General features: G+C 41.8%; 1 protein-coding gene across 1 annotated transcript in view; it reads left to right on the top strand.

Moving 5' to 3' along the window:
- The window catches only part of LOC124034302 (MLX-interacting protein-like), a 49,110-nt gene extending 23,058 nt beyond the window's left edge, over window positions 1-26,052 (top strand). Inside the window, 13 exon segments of the mRNA XM_046347308.1 lie at window positions 5,864-5,953; window positions 6,153-6,247; window positions 6,407-6,505; window positions 6,507-6,585; window positions 6,651-7,001; window positions 7,416-7,522; window positions 7,628-7,739; window positions 10,165-10,277; window positions 10,442-10,549; window positions 11,097-11,224; window positions 11,345-11,468; window positions 11,838-11,967; window positions 23,891-26,052. Of these exon segments, the coding sequence (XP_046203264.1) occupies window positions 5,864-5,953; window positions 6,153-6,247; window positions 6,407-6,505; window positions 6,507-6,585; window positions 6,651-7,001; window positions 7,416-7,522; window positions 7,628-7,739; window positions 10,165-10,277; window positions 10,442-10,549; window positions 11,097-11,224; window positions 11,345-11,468; window positions 11,838-11,967; window positions 23,891-24,012 (1,658 nt within the window). The 3' untranslated portion in view covers window positions 24,013-26,052.

Below are 26,052 nucleotides of genomic sequence, written 5' to 3'. Positions count from 1 at the left end.
CATCCCATTCCATACACCAGGGCTTATCAACTATATTCTTACAGGGGCCAGATTTGAAGAAGGTTATTTACATTGGGGAATTTAAAAAAAATATATTATTATTTATTTCACCTTTTATTTAACCAGGTAGGCAAATAGAGAACAAGTTCTCATTTACAATTGCGACCTGGCCAAGATGAAGCAAAGCAGTTCGACACATACAACAACACAGAGTTACACATGGAGTAAAACAAACATAGTCAATAAAACAGTAGAAAAATAAGTCTATATACAATGTGAGCAAATGAGGTGAGATAAGGGAGGTAAAGGCAGCAAAAAAAAGGCCATGGTGGCGAAGTAAATACAATATAGCAAGTAAAACACTGGCATGGTAGATTTGCAGTGGAAGAATGTGCAAAGTAGAAATTGAAATAATGGGGTGCAAAGGAGCAAAATAAATAAATACAGTAGGGGAAGAGGTACTTGTTTGGGATAAATTATAGATTTGCTATGTACAGGTGCAGTAATCTGTGAGCTGCTCTGACAGCTGGTGCTTAAAGCTAGTGAGGGAGATACGTGTTTCCAGTTTCAGAGATTTTTGTAGTTCATTCCAGTCATTGGCAGCAGAGAACTAGAAGGAGAGGCGGCCAAAGGAGGAATTGACATTGGAGGTGACATAACACATTTGTTTTGAAAATAATTTGTTTTTTCCAACCATGTCACTAAATGTTTTATCCCTCCCCTATAGTCCCAAATTAAGTCAATTTAATTGATTGAAGATGTCACAAAGAAACAAACATCTGATATGATTTTGTTTTCTAGATACTGTGCATTCAGAAAGTATTCACACCCCTTTGACATTTTCCACATTTTGTTATTACGGAGTGGGATTTAAATGGATTACACAAAATACTTTGTCAAAGTAGATTAACATTTTTATTTTTTGGGATTAATGGAAAATTAAACACTAATATCTTGATTAGATACTGTAAGTATTCACCCCCCTGAGTCAATACATGTTAGAATCACCTTTGGCAGCGATTACAGCTGTGAGTCTTTCTGGGTAAGTCTCGATCTGTCTGGATTGTAAAATATTTTCCCATTCTTTAAAACATGTGTCAAGCTCTGTCAAGTTGGTTGAAGTCTTGCCATATATGTTAAAGTCGATTTTAAGTTTAAAAATATACATATATAAAAAAATATCTAGGCCACTTAGCAACATTCAATGTCATCTTGGTAAGCAACTCCAGTGTATATTTGGCCTTGTGTTTTACGTTATTGTCCTCCTGAAAGGTACATTTGTCTGTTGGAAAGCAGACTGAACCAAGTTTTCCTCTAGAAGTTTGCTTGTGCTTAGCTCTATTCTGTTTATTTTACTTTTTTATAAACTCCCTACTCCTTGCCGATGACAAGCATACCCAAAACATGATGCAGCCACCACCATTCTTGAAAATATTCAATAGTGGCACTCGGTGATGTGTTTGTTGTGTTGGATTTGCCCCAAACGTAACACAGGGCAAAACATTTTTATGGCATTTTCTTTTGCAGTGTTACTTTAGTGCCTTATTGCCAACATGATGCATGTTTTGGAAAATTTGCATTCTGTACAGGCTTCCTTTTTTCATTGTCATTTATGATAGTATTGTGGAGTAACTACAATATTGTTTATCCATCCTCAGTCATCTCCTATTACAGCCATTAAACTCTTAACTGTTTTAAAAAACACCATTGACCTCATGGTGAAATCCCTGAGCTGTTTCCTTCCTCTCCAGCAACTGATTTAGGAATGGCGCCTGTATCTGTAGTCACTGGGTGTATTGATAGACCATCCAAAGTGTTACATTCATAACTGCACTATGCTCAAAGGGATATTCAATGTTTGTTTTTTTTCTTCTGTTTTTTTCCCTTATCTACCAATAGGTGTCTTTCTTTGCGATGCATTGGAAAACCTACATGGTCTTTGTTGAATCTGTGTTTGAAATTCACTGCTCGACCGAGGGACATTACAGATAATTGTGTGTGTGTGTGTGTGTGTGTGTGTGTGTGTGTGTGTGTGTGTGTGTGTGTGTGTGTGTGTGTGTGTGTGTGTGTGTGTGTGTGTGTGTGTGGGGTACAGAGATTATGGGGTTATCATTTAAAAATCACGTTAAACACCATTATTGAACAAGGAGTACATGCAATTTATTGTTCTATCTTTTTACCAGGAAAGTTGACTGAACATATTCTCATTTAAAGCAACTACCTGGGGAATAATTACAGGGGAGAGGGGGATGAATGAGCCAATTGGAAGCTGGGGATAATTAGTTGGCCGTGATGGTCAGATTGGGAATTTATCCAGGACACCGGGGTTAACACCCCTACTCTTACAATAATTGCAATGGGATCTTTAGTGACCACAGAGAGTCAGGCCACCTGTTAAACATTCAATCTGAGAGATGATGCCCTAAACAGGGAAATGTCCCCAATCACTGCCCTGGGGCATTGGGATATTTTTTTAGACCAGAGAAGAGTGCCTCCTACTGGCCCTCCAACACCACTGCTAGCAGCATCTGGTCTTCCAACCAGAACAAACCCTGCTTATCTTCAGAGGCAAGCTTGCAGTGGGATGCAGGGTGGTATGCTTCTGGCCTGCAGGGTGGTTATGCTCATTTTTACTCCTGAACCTATTTAGGCTTACCATAACAAAAGAATTGAATGTGTATTGACTCAAGACATTTCAGCTTTAAATGTTTTATTAATTTGTAAACATTTCTAAAAACATAATTCCAGTTTGACATTATGGGGTTTTCTATGTAGATCAGTGACACAAAATCTAAATTTTCTCAATTTTAAAATGTAGTCTGTAACACAACAAAATGTGGGAAAATGTATGTAAAGTAGATCATGATGCTCAGCAGACTACGAAACAAGCGATGTTGCAGGCTAGATGTTGATCGGATAAAGTTTATGATAGCCACAACTGAGTCTGTGATGTTTAAAAAAAAACTCAAATCACGCTCTTCTGTATCAGGCAGTGTAGTGATCTCATCTGCGGTGAAAGAGCCAATAGGTGGGAAAACAGACCCTGTACCCCTGTTAGCAGCTCTGATTTGCTGTAACTTGTATTTTTTATTTTTTTATTTTTTTATTTCACCTTTATTTAACCAGGTAGGCAAGTTGAGAACAAGTTCTCATTTACAATTGCGACCTGGCCAAGATAAAGCAAAGCAGTTCGACAGATACAACGACACAGAGTTACACATGGAGTAAAACAAACATACAGTCAATAATACAGTATAAACAAGTCTATATACAATGTGAGCAAATGAGGTGAGAAGGGAGGTAAAGGCAAAAAAGGCCATGGTGGCAAAGTAAATACAATATAGCAAGTAAAACACTGGAATGGTAGTTTTGCAATGGAATTATGTGCAAAGTAGACATAAAAATAATGGGGTGCAAAGGAGCAAAATAAATAAATAAATAAAATACAGTTGGGAAAGAGGTAGTTGTTTGGGCTAAATTATAGGTGGGCTATGTGCAGGTGCAGTAATCTGTAAGATGCTCTGACAGTTGGTGCTTAAAGATAGTGAGGGAGATAAGTGTTTCCAGTTTCAGAGATTTTTGCAGTTCGTTCCAGTCACTGGCAGCAGAGAACTGGAAGGAGAGGCGGCCAAAGAAATAATTGGTTTTGGGGGTGACCAGAGAGATATACCTGCTGGAGCGAGTGCTACAGGTGGGAGATGCTATGGTGACCAGCGAGCTGAGATAAGGGGGGACTTTACCTAGCAGGGTCTTGTAGATGACATGGAGCCAGTGGGTTTGGCGACGAGTATGAAGCGAGGGCCAGCCAACGAGAGCGTACAGGTCGCAATGGTGGGTAGTATATGGGGCTTTGGTGACAAAACGGATTGCACTGTGATAGACTGCATCCAATTTGTTGAGTAGGGTATTGGAGGCTATTTTGTAAATGACATCGCTCAAAGTCGAGGATTGGTAGGATGGTAAGTTTTACAAGGGTATGTTTGGCAGCATGAGTGAAGGATGCTTTGTTGCGAAATAGGAAGCCAATTCTAGATTTAACTTTGGATTGGAGATGTTTGATATGGGTCTGGAAGGAGAGTTTACAGTCTAACCAGACACCTAAGTATTTGTAGTTGTCCACGTATTCTAAGTCAGAGCCGTCCAGAGTAGTGATGTTGGACAGGCGGGTAGGTGCAGGTAGCGATCGGTTGAAGAGCATGGATTTAGTTTTACTTGTATTTAAGAGCAATTGGAGGCCACGGAAGGAGAGTTGTATGGCATTGAAGCTTGCCTGGAGGGTTGTTAACACCGTGTCCAAAGAAGGGCCGGAAGTATACAGAATGGTGTCGTCTGCGTAGAGGTGGATCAGGGACTCACCAGCAGCAAGAGCGACCTCATTGATGTATACAGAGAAGAGAGTCGGTCCAAGAATTGAACCCTGTGGCACCCCCATAGAGACTGCCAGAGGTCCGGACAGCAGACCCTCCGATTTGACACACTGAACTCTATCAGAGAAGTAGTTGGTGAACCAGGCGAGGCAATCATTTGAGAAACCAAGGCTGTCGAGTCTGCCGATGAGGATGTGGTGGTTGACAGAATCGAAAGCCTTGGCCAGATCAATGAATACGGCTGCACAGTAATGTTTCTTATCGATGGCGGTTAAGATATCGTTTAGGACCTTGAGCGTGGCTGAGGTGCACCCATGACCAGCTCTGAAACCAGATTGCATAGCAGAGAAGGTATGGTTAGATTCGAAATGGTCGGTAATCTGTTTGTTGACTTGGCTTTCGAAGACCTTAGAAAGGCATGGTAGGATAGATATAGGTCTGTAGCAGTTTGGGTCAAGAGTGTCCCCCCCTTTGAAGAGGGGGATGACCGCAGCTGCTTTCCAATCTTTGGGAATCTCAGACGACACGAAAGAGAGGTTGAACAGGCTAGTAATAGGGGTGGCAACAATTTCGGCAGATAATTTGAGAAAGAAAGGGTCCAGATTGTCTAGCCCGGCTGATTTGTAGGGGTCCAGATTTTTCAGCTCTTTCAGAACATCAGCAGAATGGATTTGGGAGAAGGAGAAATGGGGAAGGCTTGGGCGAGTTGCTATTGGGGGTGCAGTGCTGTTGACCGGGGTAGGAGTAGCCAGGTGGAAAGCATGGCTAGCCGTAGAAAAATGCTTATTGAAATTCTCAATTATGGTGGATTTATCAGTGGTGACAGTGTTTCCTATCTTCAGTGCAGTGGGCAGCTGGGAGGATGTGTTCTTATTCTCAATGGACTTTACAGTGTCCTAGAACTTTTTTGAGTTAGTGTTGCAGGAAGCAAATTTCTGCTTGAAAAAGCTAGCCTTGGCTTTTCTAACTGCCTGTGTATAACGGTTTCTAACTTCCCTGAATAGCTGCATATCACGGGGGCTGTTCGATGCTAATGCAGAACGCCATAGGATGTTTTTGTGTTGGTTAAGGGCAGTCAGGTCTGGGGAGAACCTAGGGCTATATCTGTTCCTGGTTCTAAATTTCTTGAATGGGGCATGTTTATTTAAGATGGTTAGGAAGGCATTTAAAAAAAATATCCAGGCATCACTTAATGGTTGGGACTACAGGAAAACAGATTCTCCCAATGGAGAATATTGAACGAGGGCTCCTTTTGGCACTTAACATTGGATTTTGGGCGGATTGTCTCAGCTGTTCTTTTTACTCATGTTCAGAATTTATCAAAGGGCCGTTCTAAATAGATAAACGGGCCTGATCTGGCCCGCGGGCCGCCAGTTGAATAGCATTGCCATACACCAAGCCTTTTTCTATTTACTCTGATCCACCCAAACCTTCCTCCAACCAGAGCTATAGGAAAAGTCTGTTTGTTATTCACACCCCATCCATGTTCCCCATAGCTCATGCAGGGAACGCAGACATGATCCAGCCTGGACTCATCCCCCTACAGCCCAACCTGGACTTTATGGACTCCTATGAGCAATTACAAGGTAATGACAATGCACTCTGCCACAGCGACAAACTCTAAATAATGTCACTAGCACAGTGCACCAACTCTTTAACAGGTCCCTGGAGCACCATGTTACTCTCATATGGTAAGTATAATACAGCAGGTGGAATATACTAACACTTATGAGGGTAGAGTGGATGTTATACTAATTCTAACTAACCTAGAGACTCTTCTTCCAGACTTATTTCACAGCCTCCGTCAGCCCATCTTCCCCTCTGCTTCCCTCACTGCCTCATCCGCCACTCCTCTACCCAGCAGTAGCTCTCAATCCCAGGTAAACCCCAACCCTTGGCCCGGTCCCTGTGAACCTCAACCCTAACATACCCCCAGACCTAACACACCTGTCTTTTATTCTTCAATGTTTTCACAACATCTTACTAGCTGATAACATTATAAATGTGCTATCTTTGCTCTTGTCCTTGTGACTTGATAGGGCCAGCTTCTCTCCTCCATGCACCTCTCAGCTGACCTCCCGTCCGTCAGTCATGACCACAGACTCATCGCCTCCCCAGCCCCCCCTGACTATCTCCTCCCTCATGTCCAATCAAACCAGTGGAAGCCCCTCTTACGTACAGAACTACATGCCTCTGTTCTCTGGGCCTGTGCCCCCTAGTGCTCAGGCTGGAGGCTCCTCCCTCATGCAAACCTCAGCCCTTCCCACGGTGCGGCACACCCAGACCTGCCAGGGTGCTGCCACCCCAACACTAGTAGCCCCCCCCCACCCCTAGACGATGCCACAAGCCTGGACGGTTCCCCGCCCTCATCTGTCATCACACATACAACCACCTCCACTGTTCTACCCAGTGATGCTGCCACCACCTTCAATCACAGCTCTGACTTCAGCTCCCTAAACCGGGAACCTCCACCACCACCCCGCCAGCCCCTGCCACCCTCACCTGCCGCCACCCCACAACACCCCCAGACCTTCGCCCTGCCCAGACCCATCCAGCCTTCTTGCTCCAACAAAAAGACACGCCGTGTGCAAAGGATTGTTCCTGCCATCTCCTCGTCTCACCTCATCCTAACAGGTGAGTTAATCACATCCCAAAAGGTTTAACTGTTGCCGAATAAGAATGGTGGATTGATTTTAATATCAAATGTAATATTGAATTAATACATGCCTAGCTGGTGCTACCCAGAAAAAAACTACCACATTAGAAACAATAGTATTTATTGAAGTGGGGGATTACTGCTCCACTAGAGCTGTCTGATCTCACCACTAGGTGGTGCTACTGTATATCATTATATAGTCAGTCACTATTGCAATGAAAAACTAAATGAAAACTAGTCAATGTTTGTAGGTGATTCAGACTAAATGATCCTAGCAAAGATCATCAATGACATCCAGGCTCAATATTAGACATTAAATACATGAGAGAATCGGCATTTACCCTGTGGTTTTAATGTCAAAGGCCCTGACAGATGATGTTTTGCTGTCCCAGCACCCTTCCCAGGGCATACCAGTGCAGTGATTGTTACTCCAACCCCCCTGAAAGCAGATGTGGTTCCCTCAACGGGCGTGATCATCGGCTCCTCCAGCCTATCAAGGGTAAGACCCGGTCTGCTCTGAAGCGCCCCCTTTGCATTCAACTGTTTTAATAAAGATAGTTTTCATTTACTTTGTGTTTTATTTCTTTACATCCCTCTATCTCAGGCTCCTGGATTTCACATCCTTCCACAGACTCTGAAGTCTCCCCAGCTCATTATCCCTAAAGAGGAGACCTACTCTTCCAGCCGCAAGAAACAAGAAACCTCCACAAGTACTGGTGAGAGTGACATACGCCAGGCCCTTACTTTTTTTGTTATATGTACAGTGGGGCAAAACAGTATTTAGTCAGCCACCAATTGTGCAAGTTCTCCGACTTAAAAAGATGAGAGAGGCCTGTAATTTTCATCATAGGTACACTTCAACTATGACAGACAAAATGAGAAAAAAAATCCAGAAAATCACATTGTAGGATTTTTAATTAATTAATTTGCAAATTATGGTGGAAAATAAGTATTTGGTCAATAACAAAAGTTTATCTCAATACTTTGTTATATACCCTTTGTTGGCAATGACAGAGGTCAAACGTTTTCTGTAAGTCTTCACAAGGTTTTCACACACTGTTGCTGGTATTTTGGCCCATTCCTCCATGCAGATCTCCTCTAGAGCAGTGATGTTTTGGGGCTGTTGCTGGGCAACACGGACTTTCAACTCCCTCCAAAGATTTTCTATGGGGTTGAGATCTGGAGACTGGCTAGGCCACTCCAGGACCTTGAAATGCTTCTTACGAAGCCACTCCTTCGTTGCCCGGGCGGTGTGTTTGGGATCATTGTCATGCTGAAAGACCCAGCCACGTTTCATCTTCAATGCCCTTGCTGATGGAAGGAGGTTTTCACTCAAAATCTCACAATACATGGCCCCATTCGTTCCTTCCTTTACAAGGATCAGTCGTCCTGGTCCCTTTGCAGAAAAACAGCCCCAAAGCATGATGTTTCCACACCCATGCTTCACAGTAGGTATGGTGTTCTTTGGATGCAACTCAGCATTCTTTGTCCCCCAAACATAACGAGTTGAGTTTTTACCAAAAAGTTATATTTTGGTTTCATCTGACCATATGACATTCTTCCAATCTTCTTCTGGATCATCCAAATGCTCTCTAGCAAACTTCAGACGGGCCTGGACATGTACTGGCTTAAGCAGGGGGACACGTCTGGCACTGCAGGATTTGAGTCCCTGTAGGCGTAGTGTGTTACTGATGGTAGGCTTTATTACTTTGGTCCCAGCTCTCTGCAGGTCATTCACTAGGTCCCCCCGTGTGGTTCTGGGATTTTTGCTCACCGTTCTTGTGATCATTTTGACCCCACGGGGTGAGATCTTGCGTGGAGCCCCAGATCGAGGGAGATTATCATTGGTCTTGTATGTCTTCCATTTCCAAAGAATTGCTCCCACAGTTGATTTCTTCAAACCAAGCTGCTTACCTATTGCAGATTCAGTCTTCCCAGCCTGGTGCAGGTCTACAATTCTGTTTCTGGTGTCCTTTGACAGCTCTTTGGTCTTGGCCATAGTGGAGTTTGGAGTGTGACTGTTTGAGATTGTGGACAGTTTATACTGATAACAGGTTCAAACAGGTGCCATTAATACAGGTAACGAGTGGAGGACAGGGGAGCCTCTTAAAGAAGAAGTTACAGGTCTGTGAGAGCCAGAAATCTTGCTTGTTTGGAAATTAATTAATTAAAAATCCTACTATGTGATATTCTGTATTTTTTTCTTTCTAATTTTGTCTGTCATAGTTGAAGTGTACCTATGATGAAAATTACAGGCCTCTCTCATCTTTTTAAGTGGGAGAACTTGCACAATTGGTGGCTGACTAAATCCTTTTTGCCCCACTGTATGTACACTAAACTCAGTCATGTGTCACAGGGTGCTTTCCTCCTGTCAAACATAAGCTATCAATCTATTATACATGTGTATACAGGATGTGGCATGGTAACACATTCATACACAGTGTTTTGGAATGTTTACAGGACTGATCTGCTTCCCAGAAAATTAATAAATTTTCTTTAATGTGAGTTGGTGCTGTCGTGGAAATTTCCTGTATTTACCAAATCATGAGAGCAAACCACACACAAGTCAGAGTTATTTATCACAAAGTCCATCTTTAATTATATGAGCTCCATCACAACCCTGTGACTCTCAGATCAATTCAGGGTCTATAAATGAATTCTCTGAGAGTCCCTTACATATTGCAACTGAGATCATTTATAGCAAAGACACACATAGCCAGACAGCATTGGCATAATTTATCGTTCAGCTTTGTCTCCTAAACTATGTTCTTTTCTCAAACTCAGAACCATAAACCAATCCTCCATATCAACAGGCATATATCAAATCCATCCTATCTTGACAAGATCACAGAGACACATTGACTGGCACACACACATTGTGGAGCCAAGAGATACACGCTTGACCTCTCCCCTCTCTGCGGCCCAAGTAACTTAGTCTTGACATAGAACAGATAACTGCAACCCCGGCCACAGTATTATACAAACACATTCCGATGAGAAGTAACATACAAACATATGATGAATATAAAACATCTTACCTATGTTACAAACTAATTCTGATTATTCCCCAACAGTGCTCACTGGTGTAGCAGTCTTTGTTATGATGGTTTTTGGTAAGTGTGGATAATTTGTGTCTCCCAGGGCATGAGGACCGTAGCTCAGGTCAGGGGTCACTGTGTGGGTCAGAGCAGGTCTCCAGTCCTCAGTCTCCACACAGCAGCTGCATTGCCCTTTCCAAGAACGAGTCCAACCAGGTAACAGCAGCCCACCCTCCTGCCTACTATTCTCTGTCTGTGTATGTGACTGTGTATGACTCCAGCTTGTTCAAGCAGATCCAGTGTTGTGTGCCTGCCGTTGAATCATTGCAGACTAATCATTCTGATTATGTGTGTGTCTGTTCTCTCCCTGTCTGTTCCAGAGCCGTAGGGTGACCCATATCACTGCTGAACAGAAGAGGCGCTTCAACATCAACATTGGCTTCAAAATGCTGTGCGGCCTGATTCCTGCTCTCAAGTCCCAGTCCAATGTAAAGCCATGTCTGCCTGTCATCTGTCTACTGAGTCCTCCTACTAATATATTCCAGATCTAGCTTTTGATGGCTTTAATTTAAAGATCAGTTCAGAAGCATAGTGTTTGCACATCCTATTATTTTCAGGTATAGGGTACAAATATAGTATCCCTTTCATACAGACCGAAATCCCACATTTACCATGCCTGCTTTTTTATACCAGATTTTGCATATATAGGAAGGGGGTAGGGGGTAAAAAAAAAAAACATTGTAAATTAAAAGCCCTATAACCAAATACAGTTATCAGGGCTGTGTGAATGGTTCTATGCTTTTTCTGCAGGTAAGTTCATTAACATTTCCATTGTTTAACACCTCTCTAATGTGAAATGTAAACAGTATCCATTGTTTAATTTTATTTTACAAGTATTATATCACTTCTTCTGTCTGAAATGGTAAAGTCATGAAAGAATGATACATACCCACACATTGTTGAATGCTCCAGCAGTTGACGATGTGTCATGACCTTTCCAATATCGCCACCTATTCTTGTTGTGTTTGATACCAGATCAGTAATGCAGTCACGCTGCAGAAGACAGTGGAATACATTAGGAAGCTGCAGCAGGAGAGGCAGCAGATGCAGGAGGAGACCAAAAGGCTACGGGAGGAGATTGAGGAGGTCAATGCCTCCATAAAGTATGTACTGCCTCACTGTTGTGTTATCTCTCTTATCTGAGTAGACAAGTTCAGGAAACAGTTTGAGTATGAGTATACATGACATAGTAATCTGATCTGTGTGCCATTGCTGTGCCACAGTGTGTGTCAGGAGCAGCTGCCTGCTACAGGTGTACCCATCACACGCCACCGATTCGACCACATGCGGGAGAAGTTTGATGAGTACGTGAAGAGCCGCACACTTCAGAACTGGAAGTTTTGGATCGTATCCGTTTTTACCCTTATCACTGACATTTAACATGACTTTTGCATTTAACGTGACTTTGTCATAATGATATAAGATTCAATCAGGCTACTTTTAATATTTATTTAATTTATGTCAGATGGCTAGATTAGATGCTGTATATAAGCAAAGGAGCTATAATGTTTGGTTTCAGGGGGACTTGTGAAAGGTTACGACTGTAGAAAATGAAGTAGTATGATATAGGACTGTATACCATGAGCCATCTGAGTACATCTGAGGTCGTTTCTGCCAGAGAGATTCATTCATATGTCTTCTGAGATTGAAATAGGATGCAACTTTGAATCTTTTCCCTAAATGGTGTGTGTTTGACCCTTGACCCACCATCCTTAGTTCAGCATCATTATTAAACCCCTATTTGAGTCCTTCAATGGGACTGTCTCCACCACAAGCAAAGGGGAGCTGTGTGAGACCACACTGCAATGGCTGGACCGTCACTGCTCCCTCCATGTGCTGAGGCCCAGTGAGTAAACTACACCCAATGTCCCTAACCTCTCTCTCACACACGCACACAGCATATGTTTTACTGTCATTGTGGGGACCTAAAATATTCAAAATTATATTTTCCCTAACTTTAACCTTAATCCTAACCCCCAACTCTTAAACCTAACACCTAACCCTAATTCTAACACTAATGCTAACCCTAAACCTAAAATAGCCTTTGTCGTTGTAGCGATCTGGGAAATGTCCCCAATAGGGATAATTTTCCTTGTTTTACTATCCTTGTGGGTAGTAAAAGCCCACACAAACACACAAGTGTGTTTTACTAACCTTGTGTGGATCAAACAATTGATTCCCATTAACCTTTACCCCTAAATCTAACCTAAACTCCTAACCCTAATTGTAACCCTAAACTTAACCTCTGAGCCAAGGATAATAAAACAAAAATCCACAGAGACACACACTCAATGTTTTCAATTAAATGGTTTCAAGATTCCCCCATGATTTTACTGCTTAATCAGTCTTCCTGTAGCTGCAGCGTCAGAGTAGGACAGTGAGGAGGTGGATAGAGAAGTGGCGGTTGGCAAGTGGTTCCATTACAGCAGTGATATTCAAATGGAATTGCAGGGGGATCGCAAAATAAAACATTTTCTTTCAGAGGGAGAATCAGAGTACGTATTATTTCATAGGATAATATATTAACTTATTGAGAAAGATAATAAAAAATATATACAGTACCAGTTAAAAGTTTGGCACACCTACTCATTCAAGGGTTTTTATTTATTTAGACTATTTTCTACATTGTAGAATAATAGTGAAGACATCAACACTATGAAATAACACATATGTAATCATGTAGTAACCAAAAAAGTGTTAAACAACAAATATTTGAGATTCTTCAAAGTAGCCACCCTTTGCCTTGATGACAGCTTTGCACACTCTTGGCATTCTCTCAACCAGCTTCACCTGGAATGCTTTCCAAACAGTCTTGAAGGAGTTCCCACATATGCTGAGCACCTGTTGGATGCTTTTCCTTCACTCTGCGGTCCAACTCATCCCAAACCATCTCAATTGGTTTGAGGTCGGGTGATTTGTGGAGGCCAGGTCATCTGATGCATCACCCCATCACTCTCCTTCTTGGTCAAATAGCCTTACACTGCCTGGAGGTGTGTTGGGTCATTGTCCTGTAGAAAAATAATGATAGCCCCACTATGCTGTGGTAGCCATGCTGGTTAAGTGTGCCTTGAATTCTAAATACATTCTAAATAAATCACCATCAGTGTGACCAGAAAAGCACTACCACACATCATACCTCCTCCTCCATGCTTCATTGTGGGAATCACGCATGCAGAGATGATCCATTCACCTACTATGCATCTCACAAAGACACAGTGGTTGAAACCAGAAATGTAAAATTTGGACTTAGCAGACCAAATGACAGATTTCCACCAGTCTAATGTCCATTGCTCGTGTTTCTTGGCCCAAGCATGTCTCTTCTTCTTATTGGTGTCCTTTTAGTAGTGGTTTCTTTGCAGAAATCCGACCATGAATGCCTTATTCATGCAATCTCCTCTCAACAGTTGATGTTGAGATGTGTCTGTTACTTGAACTCTGTAAATCATTTATTTGGGCTGCAATCTGAGGTGCAGTTAACTCTAATGGACTTATCCTCTGCAGCAGAGGTAACTATGGGTCTTCCTTTCCTGTGGCGGTTCTCATGAGAGCCAGTTTCATCATTGCGCTTGATGGTTTTTGCAATTTGAACTTGAAGAAACGTTCAAAGTTCTTGAAATGTTCTATAATGACAGACCTTCATGTTTTAAAGTGATGATGGACTGTCATTTCTCTTTGCCTATTTGAGCTGTTCTTCCCATAATATGGACTTGGTATTTTACCAAATAGGGTTTATCTTCTGTATACCACCCCTACCTTGTCACAACACAAGTGATTGGCTCAAACACATTAAGAAGGAAAGAAATTCCACAAATTAACCTTTAACAGGGCACACCTGTTCATTTAACTTAATTCCAGGTGTCTATCTCATGAAGCTAGTTGAGAGAATGCCAAGAGTGTACAAAACTGTCATCAAGGCAAAGGGTGGCTACTTTGAAGAATCTCAAATATAAAATATATTTTGATTTGTTCAACATTTTTTTTGGTTACTACATGATTCCTTGTGTTTTGATGTCTTCACTATTATTCTACAATCTAGAAAATAGTACAAATAAAGAAAAACCCTTGAATGAGTAGGTGTGTCCAAACTTTTCATGTGTATTGAGTAAATACATGTACAGTACCTTCAGAAAGTATTCACACCCCTTGACTTTTTACACATTTTGCTGTGTTACATTGTGGGATTCAAATGGATTGAATTGTTTTTTTTTTTGTCAACGATCAACACACAATACTCTGTCAGTGGAAGAAAAATTCAAAGATTATTTGTTTTATATGGACAAATAAAACACTAATATACTGTATCTTGATTAGATAAGTTAATAATATTAGATAATAATTTGAGTACCCGCTGAAAAGTGAAGCAACACAAAATATTTTGCCATGAACACTGCAGCAGAAGCGAACTCCTTCCTCCGCTACTCTTTCATCCACGTGAGGCTACAATACGTTGAGTTTCCTGGTGAAGCTGTGAAGTGATCTGTAGCCTATTGCGTGATTTTGTTTATGAGTCTGTTATTAAAGAATGTGAAATAATGTGTACGTTTACTGCTTTTCGTTTACTCATATGGTTCTAAATATTGAATAGCCTATTGGCCTACATTCGTTCACATGGGCAGTTGTTTTTAGTGCTTTTCATTTAATCACGTATGGCTACAAATATAGTATATACATTAGCGCTCATGGGTAGAATATTGTGTGTGTATATACAGAAATTGGTTCAGTTATGGCCTAAAATAAGTTAGTATGGGCAGAATATTATATATAAATTTGTGCATATGGTTATATACTGCTCGAAAAAATAAAGGGAACACTAAAATAACACATCCTAGATCTGAATGAATGAAATATTCTTATTAAATACCTTTTTCTTTACATAGTTGAATGTGCTGACGACAAAATCACACAGAAATTATCAATGGAAATCAAATTTACCAACCCATGGAGGTCTGGATTTGGATTAAAAGTGGAAAACCACACTACAGGCTGATCCAACTTTGATGTAATGTCCTTAAAACAAGTCAAAATGAGGCTCAGTAGTGTGTGTGGCCTCCATGTGCCTGTATGACTTCCCTACAACGCCTGGGCATGCTCCTGATGAGGTGGCGGATGGTCTCCTGAGGGATCTCCTTCCAGACCTGGACTAAAGCATCCGCCAACTCCTGGACAGTCTGTTGGTGGATGGAGCGAGACATGATGTCCCAGATGTGCTCAATTGGATTCAGGTCTGGGGAACGGGCGGGCCAGTCCATAGCATCAATGCCTTCCTCTTGCAGGAACTGCTGACACACTCCAGCCACATGAGGTCTAGCATTGTCTTGCATTAGGAGGAACCCAGGGCCAACTGCACCAGCATATGGTCTCACAAGGGGTCTGAGGATCTCATCTCGGTATCTAATGGCAGTCAGGCTACCTCTGGCGAGCACATGTAGGGCTGTGCGGCCCCCCAAAGAAATGCCACCCCACACCATGACTGACCCACCGCCAAACCTGTCATGCTGGAGGATGTTGCAGGCAGCAGAACGTTCTCCACTGCATCTCCAGACTGTCACATGTGCTCAGTGTGAACCTGCTTTCATCTGTGAAGAGCACAGGGCGCCAGTGGCGAATTTGCCAATCTTGGTGTTCTCTGGCAAATGAAAAACGTCCTGCATGGTGTTGGGCTGTAAGCACAACCCCCACCTGTGGACATCGGGCCCTCATACCACCCTCATGGAGTCTGTTTCTGACCGTTTGAGCAGACACATGCACATTTGTGGCCTGCTGGAGGTCATTTTACAGGGCTCTGGCAGTGCCCCTCCTGCTCCTCCTTGCACAAAGGCGGAGGTAGCGGTCCTGCTGCTGGGTTGTTCCCCTCCTACAGCCTCCTCCACGTCTCATGATGTACTGGTCTGTCTCCTGGTAGCGCCTCCATGCTCTGGACACTACGCTGACAGACACCTTCTTGCCACAGCTTGCATTGATGTGCCATCCTGCATTGATGTGCCATGTGCCATCCTGCATGAGCTGCACTACCTGAGCCACTTGTGTGGGTTGTAGACTCCGTCTCATGCTCATTATTTCATAGTGAAAGCACCGCAAGCGTTCAAAAGTGACCAAAACATCAGCCAGGAAGCATAGGAACTGAGAAGTGGTCTGTGGTCCCCACCTGCAGAACCACTCCCTTTATTGGGGGTGTCTTGCTAATTGCCTATAATTTCCACCTGTTGTCTATTCCATTTTCACAACAGCATGTGCAATTTATTGTCAATCAGTGTTGCTTCCTAAGTGGACAGTTTGATTTCACAGAAGTGTGATTGACTTGGAGTTACATTGTGTTGCTTAAGTGTTCCCTTTATTTTTTTTAGCAGTGTGTATATATAAGGCTAAAAACAAACTATAATCTATCTAGGCCTGTATCTAGTTTCTACAATGTATTTTCGTTTCATATAGTTTTTGCACCATCCATTCACACCAACCATTCACTATAAAACATGTGTTTATCAACAAATAAGCTTAGCAAAATACAAAAAATGCATCCGACCTTCTCCCCAACCCATGTTGTCTGAAAGTATGTCAGGAGCTCCTCCAGCAAGTCGTGGACACATTGGCGTACATCAGCCGGCAGGACGAATGCTAGCACGCCGAGCTCCCTGATCTCTTGGGCATAGTCGGTGTCGTGTAGGTACTTTTGTCGCACTTTGGAAAACATTTGTACATTTTGCCAAATGGCCTGTTTCATGTGAAAGAAGCAACCCAGGTTGTGAGTCCCAGGAAACACCTTTGTGAAATCTTTAAAATCCGCTGGCTTGAAGTAAGTCATGATTGAGTCGGGTTTCAGGTCTTACCTCACACCATGCCCAAACTGCGTCCGCCATCGTGCACAAATAGATTTTGTCCCCTCACACCAAATGCGATCACGACACGCAGGTTGAAATATCAAAGCAAACTCTGAAACAATTATATTAATTTGGGGACAGGTCAAAAAGCATTAAACATGTATGGCAATTTAGCTAGCTAGCTTGCAGTTGCTAGCTAATTTGACCTATTTAGCTAGCTAGCTTGCTGTTGCTAGCTAATTTGTCCTGGGACATAAATGTTGAGTTGTTATTTTACCTGTGCACAAGGTCTTCTACTCGGACAATTAATCCACACATTAAACAATCAACTGAATCGTTTCTAGTCATCTCTTCTCCTTCCAGGCTTTTTCTCCTTTGGACTTTATATGGCGATTGGCATCTAACTTTCATAATAAGGTGTATTACCACAACCAACCGCCTGACCTCAGTTCATCTTTCAATCACCCATGTGGTTATAACCAATGAGGAGATGGCATGTGGGTATATGCTTCTAAAAGCCAATGAGGTGATGGGTGAAGCAACTTATGTTTTAGCCCCTGGCAACACACGCTCGTTGGCATGCGCGAGCATTGTGGGTGCAATGATTGAATAACATGTATGTGTACATTTATTTTGCAACGCTCGCACAGAGAGGATGCTCTTGATGGTGCAGATGTATAACTTTTTGAAGAACTGGGGACCCATGCCAAATCTTTTCGGTCTCCTGAGGGGGAAAAGGATTTTTCGTACCCTGTTTTTGGACCATGATAGATCGATGGTGCTGTGGACACCAAGGAACTTGAAACTCTCGACCCGCTCCACTACAGCCCCATTGATGTTAATGGGGACCTGTTTGGCCCTCCTTTTCCTGTAGTCCATGATCAGCTCCTTTGTCTTGCTCACATTGAGGGAGAGGTTGTGGTCCTGACACCACACTGTCAGTTCTCTGACCTCCCTAAACGCTGTCTCATCATTGTCAGTGATCAGGACACTGTTGTGTCGTCAGTGTTGGAGTCGTGTTTGGTTGAACAGGGAGTACAGAAGGGGACTAAGTACACACCCCTGAGGGTGTTGAGGATCAGCGTGGCAGATGTGTTGTTGCCTATCCGGTGGCCCGTCAGGAAGTCCAGGATCCAGTTGCAGAGGAAGGTGTTAATTCCCAGGGTCCTTAGCTTAGTGATGAGCTTCGTGGGCACTATAGTGTTGAATGCTGAGCTGTAGTCAATGAACAGCATTCTCACGTAGGTGTTCCTTTTGTCCAGGGACTATGGTGGTCTGCTTGAAACATGTAGGTATTGCAGACTCAGTCAGGGAGAGGAGAAAATGTCAGGGAGAGGTTGAAAATGTCAGTGAAGACACTTGCCAGGTGGTCCGCGCATGCTTTGAGTACACGTCCTAGTAAATCCATCTGGTCCTGCACTCTGTGAATGTTGACCTGTTTAAAAGTCTTGCTCATATCGGCTACCGAGAGCGTTATCACACAGTCATCCAGAACAGCTGGTGCTCTCGTGCATGCTTCAGTGTTTCTTGCCTCGAAGCGAGCATAAAAGGCATTTAGCTCGTCTGGTAGGCTCCGGTCACTGGACAGGTCACGTCTGCGTTTCCCTTTGTAGTCAGTAATAGTTTTCAAGCCCTGCCACAGGGCATAGCGGGATTATCAATTGGCATCCGGATTAGTGTCCCGCTCCTTGAAAGCGGCAGCTCTAGCCTTTAGCTCGATGCGGATGTTGCCTGTAATCCATGACTTCTGGTTGGGATATCTACTGTTGAAGTCGGAAGTTTACATACACCTTCAAAATTCCTGACATTTAATCTGTGTAAAAATTCCCTGTTTTAGGTCAGTTTAGGATCACCACTTTATTTTAAGAATGTGAAATGTCAGAATAATAGGAGAGAATGATTTATTTCAGCTTTTATTTCTTTCATCACATTCCCAGTGGGTCAGAAGTTTACATACACTCAATTAGTATTTGGTAGCGTTGCCTTTGAATTGTTTAACTTGGGTCCATCATTTCGGGTAGCCTTCCACAAGCTTCCCACAATAAGTTGGGTGAATTTTGGCCCATTCCTCCTGACAGAGCTGGTGTAACTGAGTCAGGTTTGTAGGCCTTCTTGCTCGCACACACCTTTTCAGTTCTGCCCACAAATTCCTTATAGGAATGAGTTCAGGGCTTTGTGATGGCCACTCCAATACCTTGACTCTGTTGTCCTTAGGCCATTTTGCCACAACTTTGGACGTATGCTTGGGGTCATTGCCCATTTGGAAGACCCATTTGCGACCAAGCTTTAACTTCCTGACTGATGTCTTGATGTTGCATCAATATATTGAAGTGCACCAGTCCCTCCTGCAGCAAAGCACCCCCACAACATGATACTGCCACTACTGTGCTTCACGGTTGGGATGGTGTTCTTCGGCTTGCAAGCCTCCCCCTTTTTCCTCCTAACAAAACGATGGTCATTATGGCCAAACAGTTCTATATTTGTTTCATCAGACCAGAGGACATTTCTCCAAAAAGTACAATCTTTGTCCCTATGTGCAGTTGCAAACTGTAGTCTGACTTTTTTATGGCGGCTTTGGAGCAGTTGCTTCTTCCTTGCTGAGCAGCCTTTCAGGTTATGGTGGTCTAGGACTCGTTTTACTGTGGATATAGATACTTTTATGTCGGTGTCCTCCAGGATCTTCACAAGGTCCTGCTTTTATTCTGGGATTGATTTACACTTTTCGCACCAAAGTACGTTCATTTCTCGGAGACAGAACACGTCTCATTCCTGAGCTGTATGATGGCTGCGTGGTCCCATGGTTTTTGTACTTGCGTACAATTGTTTGTACAGATGAACGTGGTACCTTCAGGCGTTTGGAAATTGCTCCCAAGGATGAACCAGACTTGTGGAGGTCTAAAAAAAATAATTTTGAGGTCTTGACTGATTTCTTTTGATTTTCCCATGATGTCAAGACATCATTTTCTGGAATTTTCCAAGCTGTTTAAAGGCACAGTCAACTTAGTGTATTTAAACTTCTGGCCCACTGGAATTGTGATACGGTGAATTATAAGTGAAATAATCTGTCTGTAAACAATTGTTGGAAAAATGACTTATGTCATGCACGAAGTAGATGTCCTAACCGACTTGCCAAAACTATATTTTGTTAACAAGAAATTTGTGGAGTGATTGAAAAACTAGTTTTAATGACTCCAACCTATGTGTACGTGAACTTCCGACTTCAACTGTATGTGCGGTCACTGTTGAGACAACGTCGTTGATGCACTTACAGTGCATTAAAGTCCCCGGCCACTAGGCGCGCCGCTTCTGGGTGAGCATTTTCTTGTTTGCTTATGGCCTTATAGAGTTGGTTGAGTGCGGTCTTAGTGCCAGCATCGGTCTTCGGTTTCGAATAATTTAGATGAGAACTCTCTTGGTAGATAGTGGGGTCTACAGCTTATGATATGGTACTCTAGCTCAGGTGAGCAATACCTTGAGACTTCTTTAATGTTAGACATCGCGCACCAGCTGTTATTGACAAAAAGACACACACCCCCACCCCTCGTCTTACCAGACGTAGCTTCTCTGTTCTGCCGGTGCGTTGAAAATTCCTCCAGAAATCTATTTTCCGTGTCATCGTTCAGCCACGACTCTGTGAAACATAAGATATTACAGTTCTTAATGTCCCGTTGGTAGGATAATCATAATCATAGGTCATCAATTTTATTTTCCAGTGATTGCATGTCAGCAAGTAGAATTGATGGCAGTGGGAGTTTACTCGCTCACCTACAGATTCTCATATTGCAGCCCGATCTGCGTCCTCTTTTCCTCCGTCTTTTCTTCACGCAAATGACGGGGTTCTGGGCCTGTTCCCAGGCGAGCAGTATATCTTTCTTGTCTGACTTGTTAAAGGAAAAAGCTTCTTTCAGTTCGTGGTCAGTAATCCCTGTTCTGATGTCCGGAAGTTATTTTCGGTCATAAGAGACGGTAGCAGCAACATTATGTACAAAATAAGTTAAATAATAAGTTACAAACAGCGCAAAAAAACGAACAAAATAGCACAATTGGTTACTGGCATGTAAAACGCCAGCCATCCTCTTCGGTGCCATCTTCCAGACTATAAGCATTTATATGTGAAATTAGACATTCAACTTGAACCCTGTTTCAATAATCAGCTGAATCAGAATTTTGACAGTTATGTGAACAGCTGTTGTGATTGCATGCAAGGTTAAAAAAGAAAGGAGAAAAAAATGGAAGTCTCATACTTTACGGAAAGGATAGTCCAAACTATACAGGCTAAAAATGTAGGCCTATAGCATGTTTAAAATGGGTTCAAAAGCAAAAAGCTTAATTTCCTTTTAATGAATTGTATTCAGTGGCTTCACCTGTGTCCTCGACAGCCAGGGTAGGTCAGCACTTTACAACATTCCAATGTTATAGTCTTGTGAGTCTGTCATGCATATTTCTTTATTGAAAATGGGAACAATGGGTGATATGGACAAATATTGATTTCAAAACTAAATGGATTTCATTCACATTATCAAGACATGAAGTGAGTATCAAAATAGTTTTAAAAAATGCCCTTGTCTTAAAGTTGAACCTCGGATAGAACTTTACTATAATAGCCTATACAGTCAACTCAATGTGGTATTCAATTATTTTGAAATAGCCTACATTTTCCGCATCATAGTGAGACTACATAAAACGACGTAGGCCAAATGGATTTTGTGATGTCGTATATTACGTTGACTTATTTAGACTGTTAAAATGTAAAAGGCATACTTTTTATATAAACAGTGGATTTCTTCGGTCCTAATTTCATAATCGGAAAGTCTGCTCATTGATGTCAATACTAAAGCCGATAATTGTGACTTGATTGAATTGGAATGATGTGAATAATGATGATGACTGTATAGCCTAACCCTTTAATCATAGGTTATTGTTACTTTGTGTCTCTAAAATCGTAATCTTTCCATTTCTATAGTCATGTGACAGTCTGTTTTAACTGAAACATCCAAATGTCAGCCTTTTACCAGATCCACCTTTCTGCATTAAATGTTTTATTTTCATAACTGATAAAAATTCAGTATGCTATAGCCTATAGATTATTTTCTGCCCATATGAACACATTTATTTTAGGCCATATAAAGAACAGCTATGCATGATTTAATGAAAAGCAGTAAACACACATTGTTTCACATTATTTAATAAAAGACTCGTAAACAGGTAATAGGCTGTACAGCTGGATTCACATTTTCCACGCCAAATATACCTATAAGGACACTTGACCTATTTCAACGAAGTTTGTTGTGCTCTGTGTATTACATTCCTCAGAAAGTTTCGCTCAACAAAAAGACTGCCTGAAAAAGTTTGAATACCACTGCATTACAGCGTTTTACTATGATTTTGACTTGAATGACTAGTTGTCTGTAGGTGTTAGATGGTACAGTATGTGTGATGTACGATATACTTCTTTTTTTAGAATGTCTAATAGTCCATTTCACCCCCATTTTTCTTTGTAAGGAAAGATTTACCTCCTGATGTGACATGATCTCACACACAATATTTTCCCTGTCACTTATTTACAAGAAAGAACACATTCTCCTTCAGTCTCTTGTTCAACCTGTGTCTCTTATACACTCAATCTAAGAGGGAGGGATGTTGACGTCAGAGATTATCATCACTGGAGACAGTTCAGTTCACTAGGTTACCGTGCCTAGTGAAAGTCTACACACCCCTTTGCACATTTTGCTGCCTTAAAATTATATCTAAAAATAGATTAAATTAGATCTTGCTCAGTAAATTTGGTTAGGAATCATTGGTGGACAGAAATATTCAAACCGTGTCTCTGATTTTCAAACAAATTTAAGTTAGAACTGAAACTGGCCCCTTCAGGAACACTCAACACCTATTGGAAAGCCATCATCGTGTGTCTTTGGCATTACATTTGTGTAATTGTCCCGCTGAAAAATAAAACCATAACCTAGGATAAGGTATTTAAGTATTGTGTTGGCAGCATCATGTTATGAGAATGCTTCTCACCGGCAGGGACTGGGGAGTTTGTCAGGTTCAAAATAAATATGAAAGGAGCAAAGCCCAGGTAAAAAGTTAGAGAAACCCTGCCACAGTCTTCTGAATACCTAACCCTGGGATACAGTTGTATTTTCCAGCAGGACAATTACACAAAAGTAATGCCAAAGACAAACCAGAATTGGCTTTCCAAGAGGTGTTAATTGTTCCTGAATGGTCCAGTCTCAGTCCTGACTTAAATTTGTGGGAAAATCAGAGCCAAGGTTTAAATTTTTCTAACCATCAATGATTCCCAAACAAATTTACTGAGCTTGAGCAATTTTTACAAAAACAATGGATATTTGTTGCCTTAAGACTTGTTGGTGACTTATTCAAAATTATTCAAAGCTGTAATGGCTGCCAAGGGTGCTTCCACCAAGTGTTAAAGTGAAGATTCACCCATTTTTAATGGTACATTGTTTTTGTGCATCTCTTAGTGATGTTCTATCGATTCCCTGGGTCATAGACTTTTACTAGCGACTATATATTACTACCGTCTGATTAGCATGCTTTTGGAAGTAGGATTATGAAGAGTCAGATGCACAATCTGGTGGTTAGAGCGTTGGACTAGTAATCGGAAGGTTGCAAGTTCAAACCCCCGAGCTGACAAGGTACACATCTGTCGTTCTGCCCCTGAACAGGCAGTTAACCCACTGTTCCTAGGCCGTCATTGAAAATAAGAATATGTTCTTAACTGACTTGCCTAGTAAAATAAAGGTTAAAAAAAATATTTTTAAAAACTGAAGCCTTACTGAGAGGCATGCTAGCTCCTCTTTGTCTGCTGTTTCATAAATTATTTTATGGAGGAATAAAAATCTATATTTTTTGTAACTTGTTTTGTGTAACTTGTCACACAGAATGTCAACTGTGATGAATGTATAGCTGATTGGTCTTTCTGTTGTCCAGTGGTACTGAGCACTCTCCGACAGTTCAGCACGAGCACATCCATCCTTACTGACCCCACCCTTCTGCCTGAGGAAGCCACCCAGGCTGTCACCAACACCCACAGTCACTTTGCAGACTCCTAGCCGCACCTCCAGGGGAGGGGAAGAGTGATTCAGATAGAGTGCATGGTCATAGTACCCTCTAGTACAGCACTCCACAGAGGGTCTCTACCACAAAGTACTCTAACCTCTCCAGATTGAAAAGACCTTGAAACTACAGAATGGAAAAGTACCAGCACTAGTTTGCCGTAAAGGTAAACCAAAGAAGTTACTCTGTCTTCCACCCTATCCATTACCATTTAGAACAGGACATGAAGTTTGTGGTCTTTGTATACGTGACCTCATCCAGCTTACTGACCTCTCATTCCTACACATCGCCTGGGCTTTGCGGTCAACAACCCAAGCTCGGTGAATTACTTTGGATGATCAATACACACCACACACAGAACAACATTTGCAGCATATTATGAACCCAGCAATAACATTGCTCTTTGTTAATGTAACTCGCCACACTGTTAATGGTGGAACTCCCAATTAGTTTTAAGGCTTGAGGTGCCTTCAGAAAGTATTCACACCCCTTGACTTTTTCCACATTTTGTTGTATTATAGCCTGAATTTAAAATGGATTAAATGTAGTTTTTTTGTCACTGGCCTACGCACAGTACCCCATAATGTAAAAGTATATATATATATTTTTTTTTTAAATAAAATTACAAATTAATTCAAAATGAAAAGCTAAAATGTCTACAGTCAATAAGTATTCAATCCTTTTGTTATGGCAAGTCTAAATATATTCAGGAGTAAATATTTGCACATAAGTTGTATTGACTCACTCTGTGTGCAATAATAGTGTTTAACAGGACTAACTCATCTCTGTACCCCACACATACAATTATCTGTATGGTCCCTCAATCAAACAGTGAATTTCAAACACAGATTCAACCAGAAAGATCAGGGAGGTTTTCCAATGGCTTGCAAAGGAGGGCACCTATTGGTATATTCGTAAAAAAATACAAATAAAAAAAAGGCGTTCTTCCTAATTCAGTAGCCGGAGAGGAATGAAATCAAGCTCTCATGGTTACAGAGATTAATGGCTGGGATAGGAGAGAACTGAGGATGGATCAACAACATTGTAGTTACTCCACAATGCTAACGTAATTAGAGCGAAAAGAAGGAAGCCTGTACAGAATTGTATTTTCTTCTCCAAAACAGGCATTCTGTTTGCAACACGGCACTAAAGTAATACTGTAAAACAATGATGCAAAGCAATTAACTTTTTGTCCTGAATACAATGTGTTATGTTTGGGGGAAATCCAATTCAACACATTACAGAGTATCACTCTCTCTATATTTGCAAGCATAGTGGCTGCATCATGTTATGGGTATTGTTAGGTTCTGAACAAAGAGTAAAAACTCAAACGGATGACTAGGAAAAGCTCAAACCAAGTTATTCCCCCACTGGGTGAAACAACTGCAAAGGCAAAGGACGTGTTTACACAAGCACATATATTTATACCCTTCTACTAGGCTGAGTCAACTCCTTGCACATCTAAACAGCCAATACATCTATTTTGCAAGTCCGGAGTTAATTGGTTCCTCTCACTGGTGTGGTCATGGCCCCGCCTCCTGCTAGAACCTTCATGGGCATGGAAGTATAATGTTTGTATCATGACTGTTCCTTGTCACTTCATCTGACCCGACCTCGGGACAAATTCCTCACTCCTCACTCCTCCCTACTCCACGGCTGTCCTACCTTATCAGTGACTGAAACCAGACTGTTGCAGTTTGCTTCTCTCTTTAGGAGCCATGAGATTTAACAATACCATGTTTTGAGAATGTAAACTTTCTGCACTCCCCCTTCCTCACTCAGTAACTTTCCATACACCTAGTTCTTACACTCTCTATAGACCCAAACTTATGCATTCCTTATACATGTAAAGTAATCAATAAGTTATAGTATGGTAACATTAATAAGTTTATTTTAAACTAGAATCCAACATTATGCTTGTAATCATTAAGGACTGGGGAGTTTTTCAGGTTAAAAAAGAAACGGAATGTAGCTAAGCACAGGCAAAATCATAGAGGAAAACCTGGTTCAGTCTGCTTTCCAACAGACACTGGGAG

The sequence above is a fragment of the Oncorhynchus gorbuscha genome, linkage group LG04 (genome assembly GCF_021184085.1).
Source record: "Oncorhynchus gorbuscha isolate QuinsamMale2020 ecotype Even-year linkage group LG04, OgorEven_v1.0, whole genome shotgun sequence".
In the NCBI taxonomy this organism is placed as follows: domain Eukaryota; kingdom Metazoa; phylum Chordata; class Actinopteri; order Salmoniformes; family Salmonidae; genus Oncorhynchus; species Oncorhynchus gorbuscha.
The sequence above is the reverse complement of the archived record's forward strand: the minus strand, read 5'-3'. Positions and strand labels throughout refer to the sequence as shown.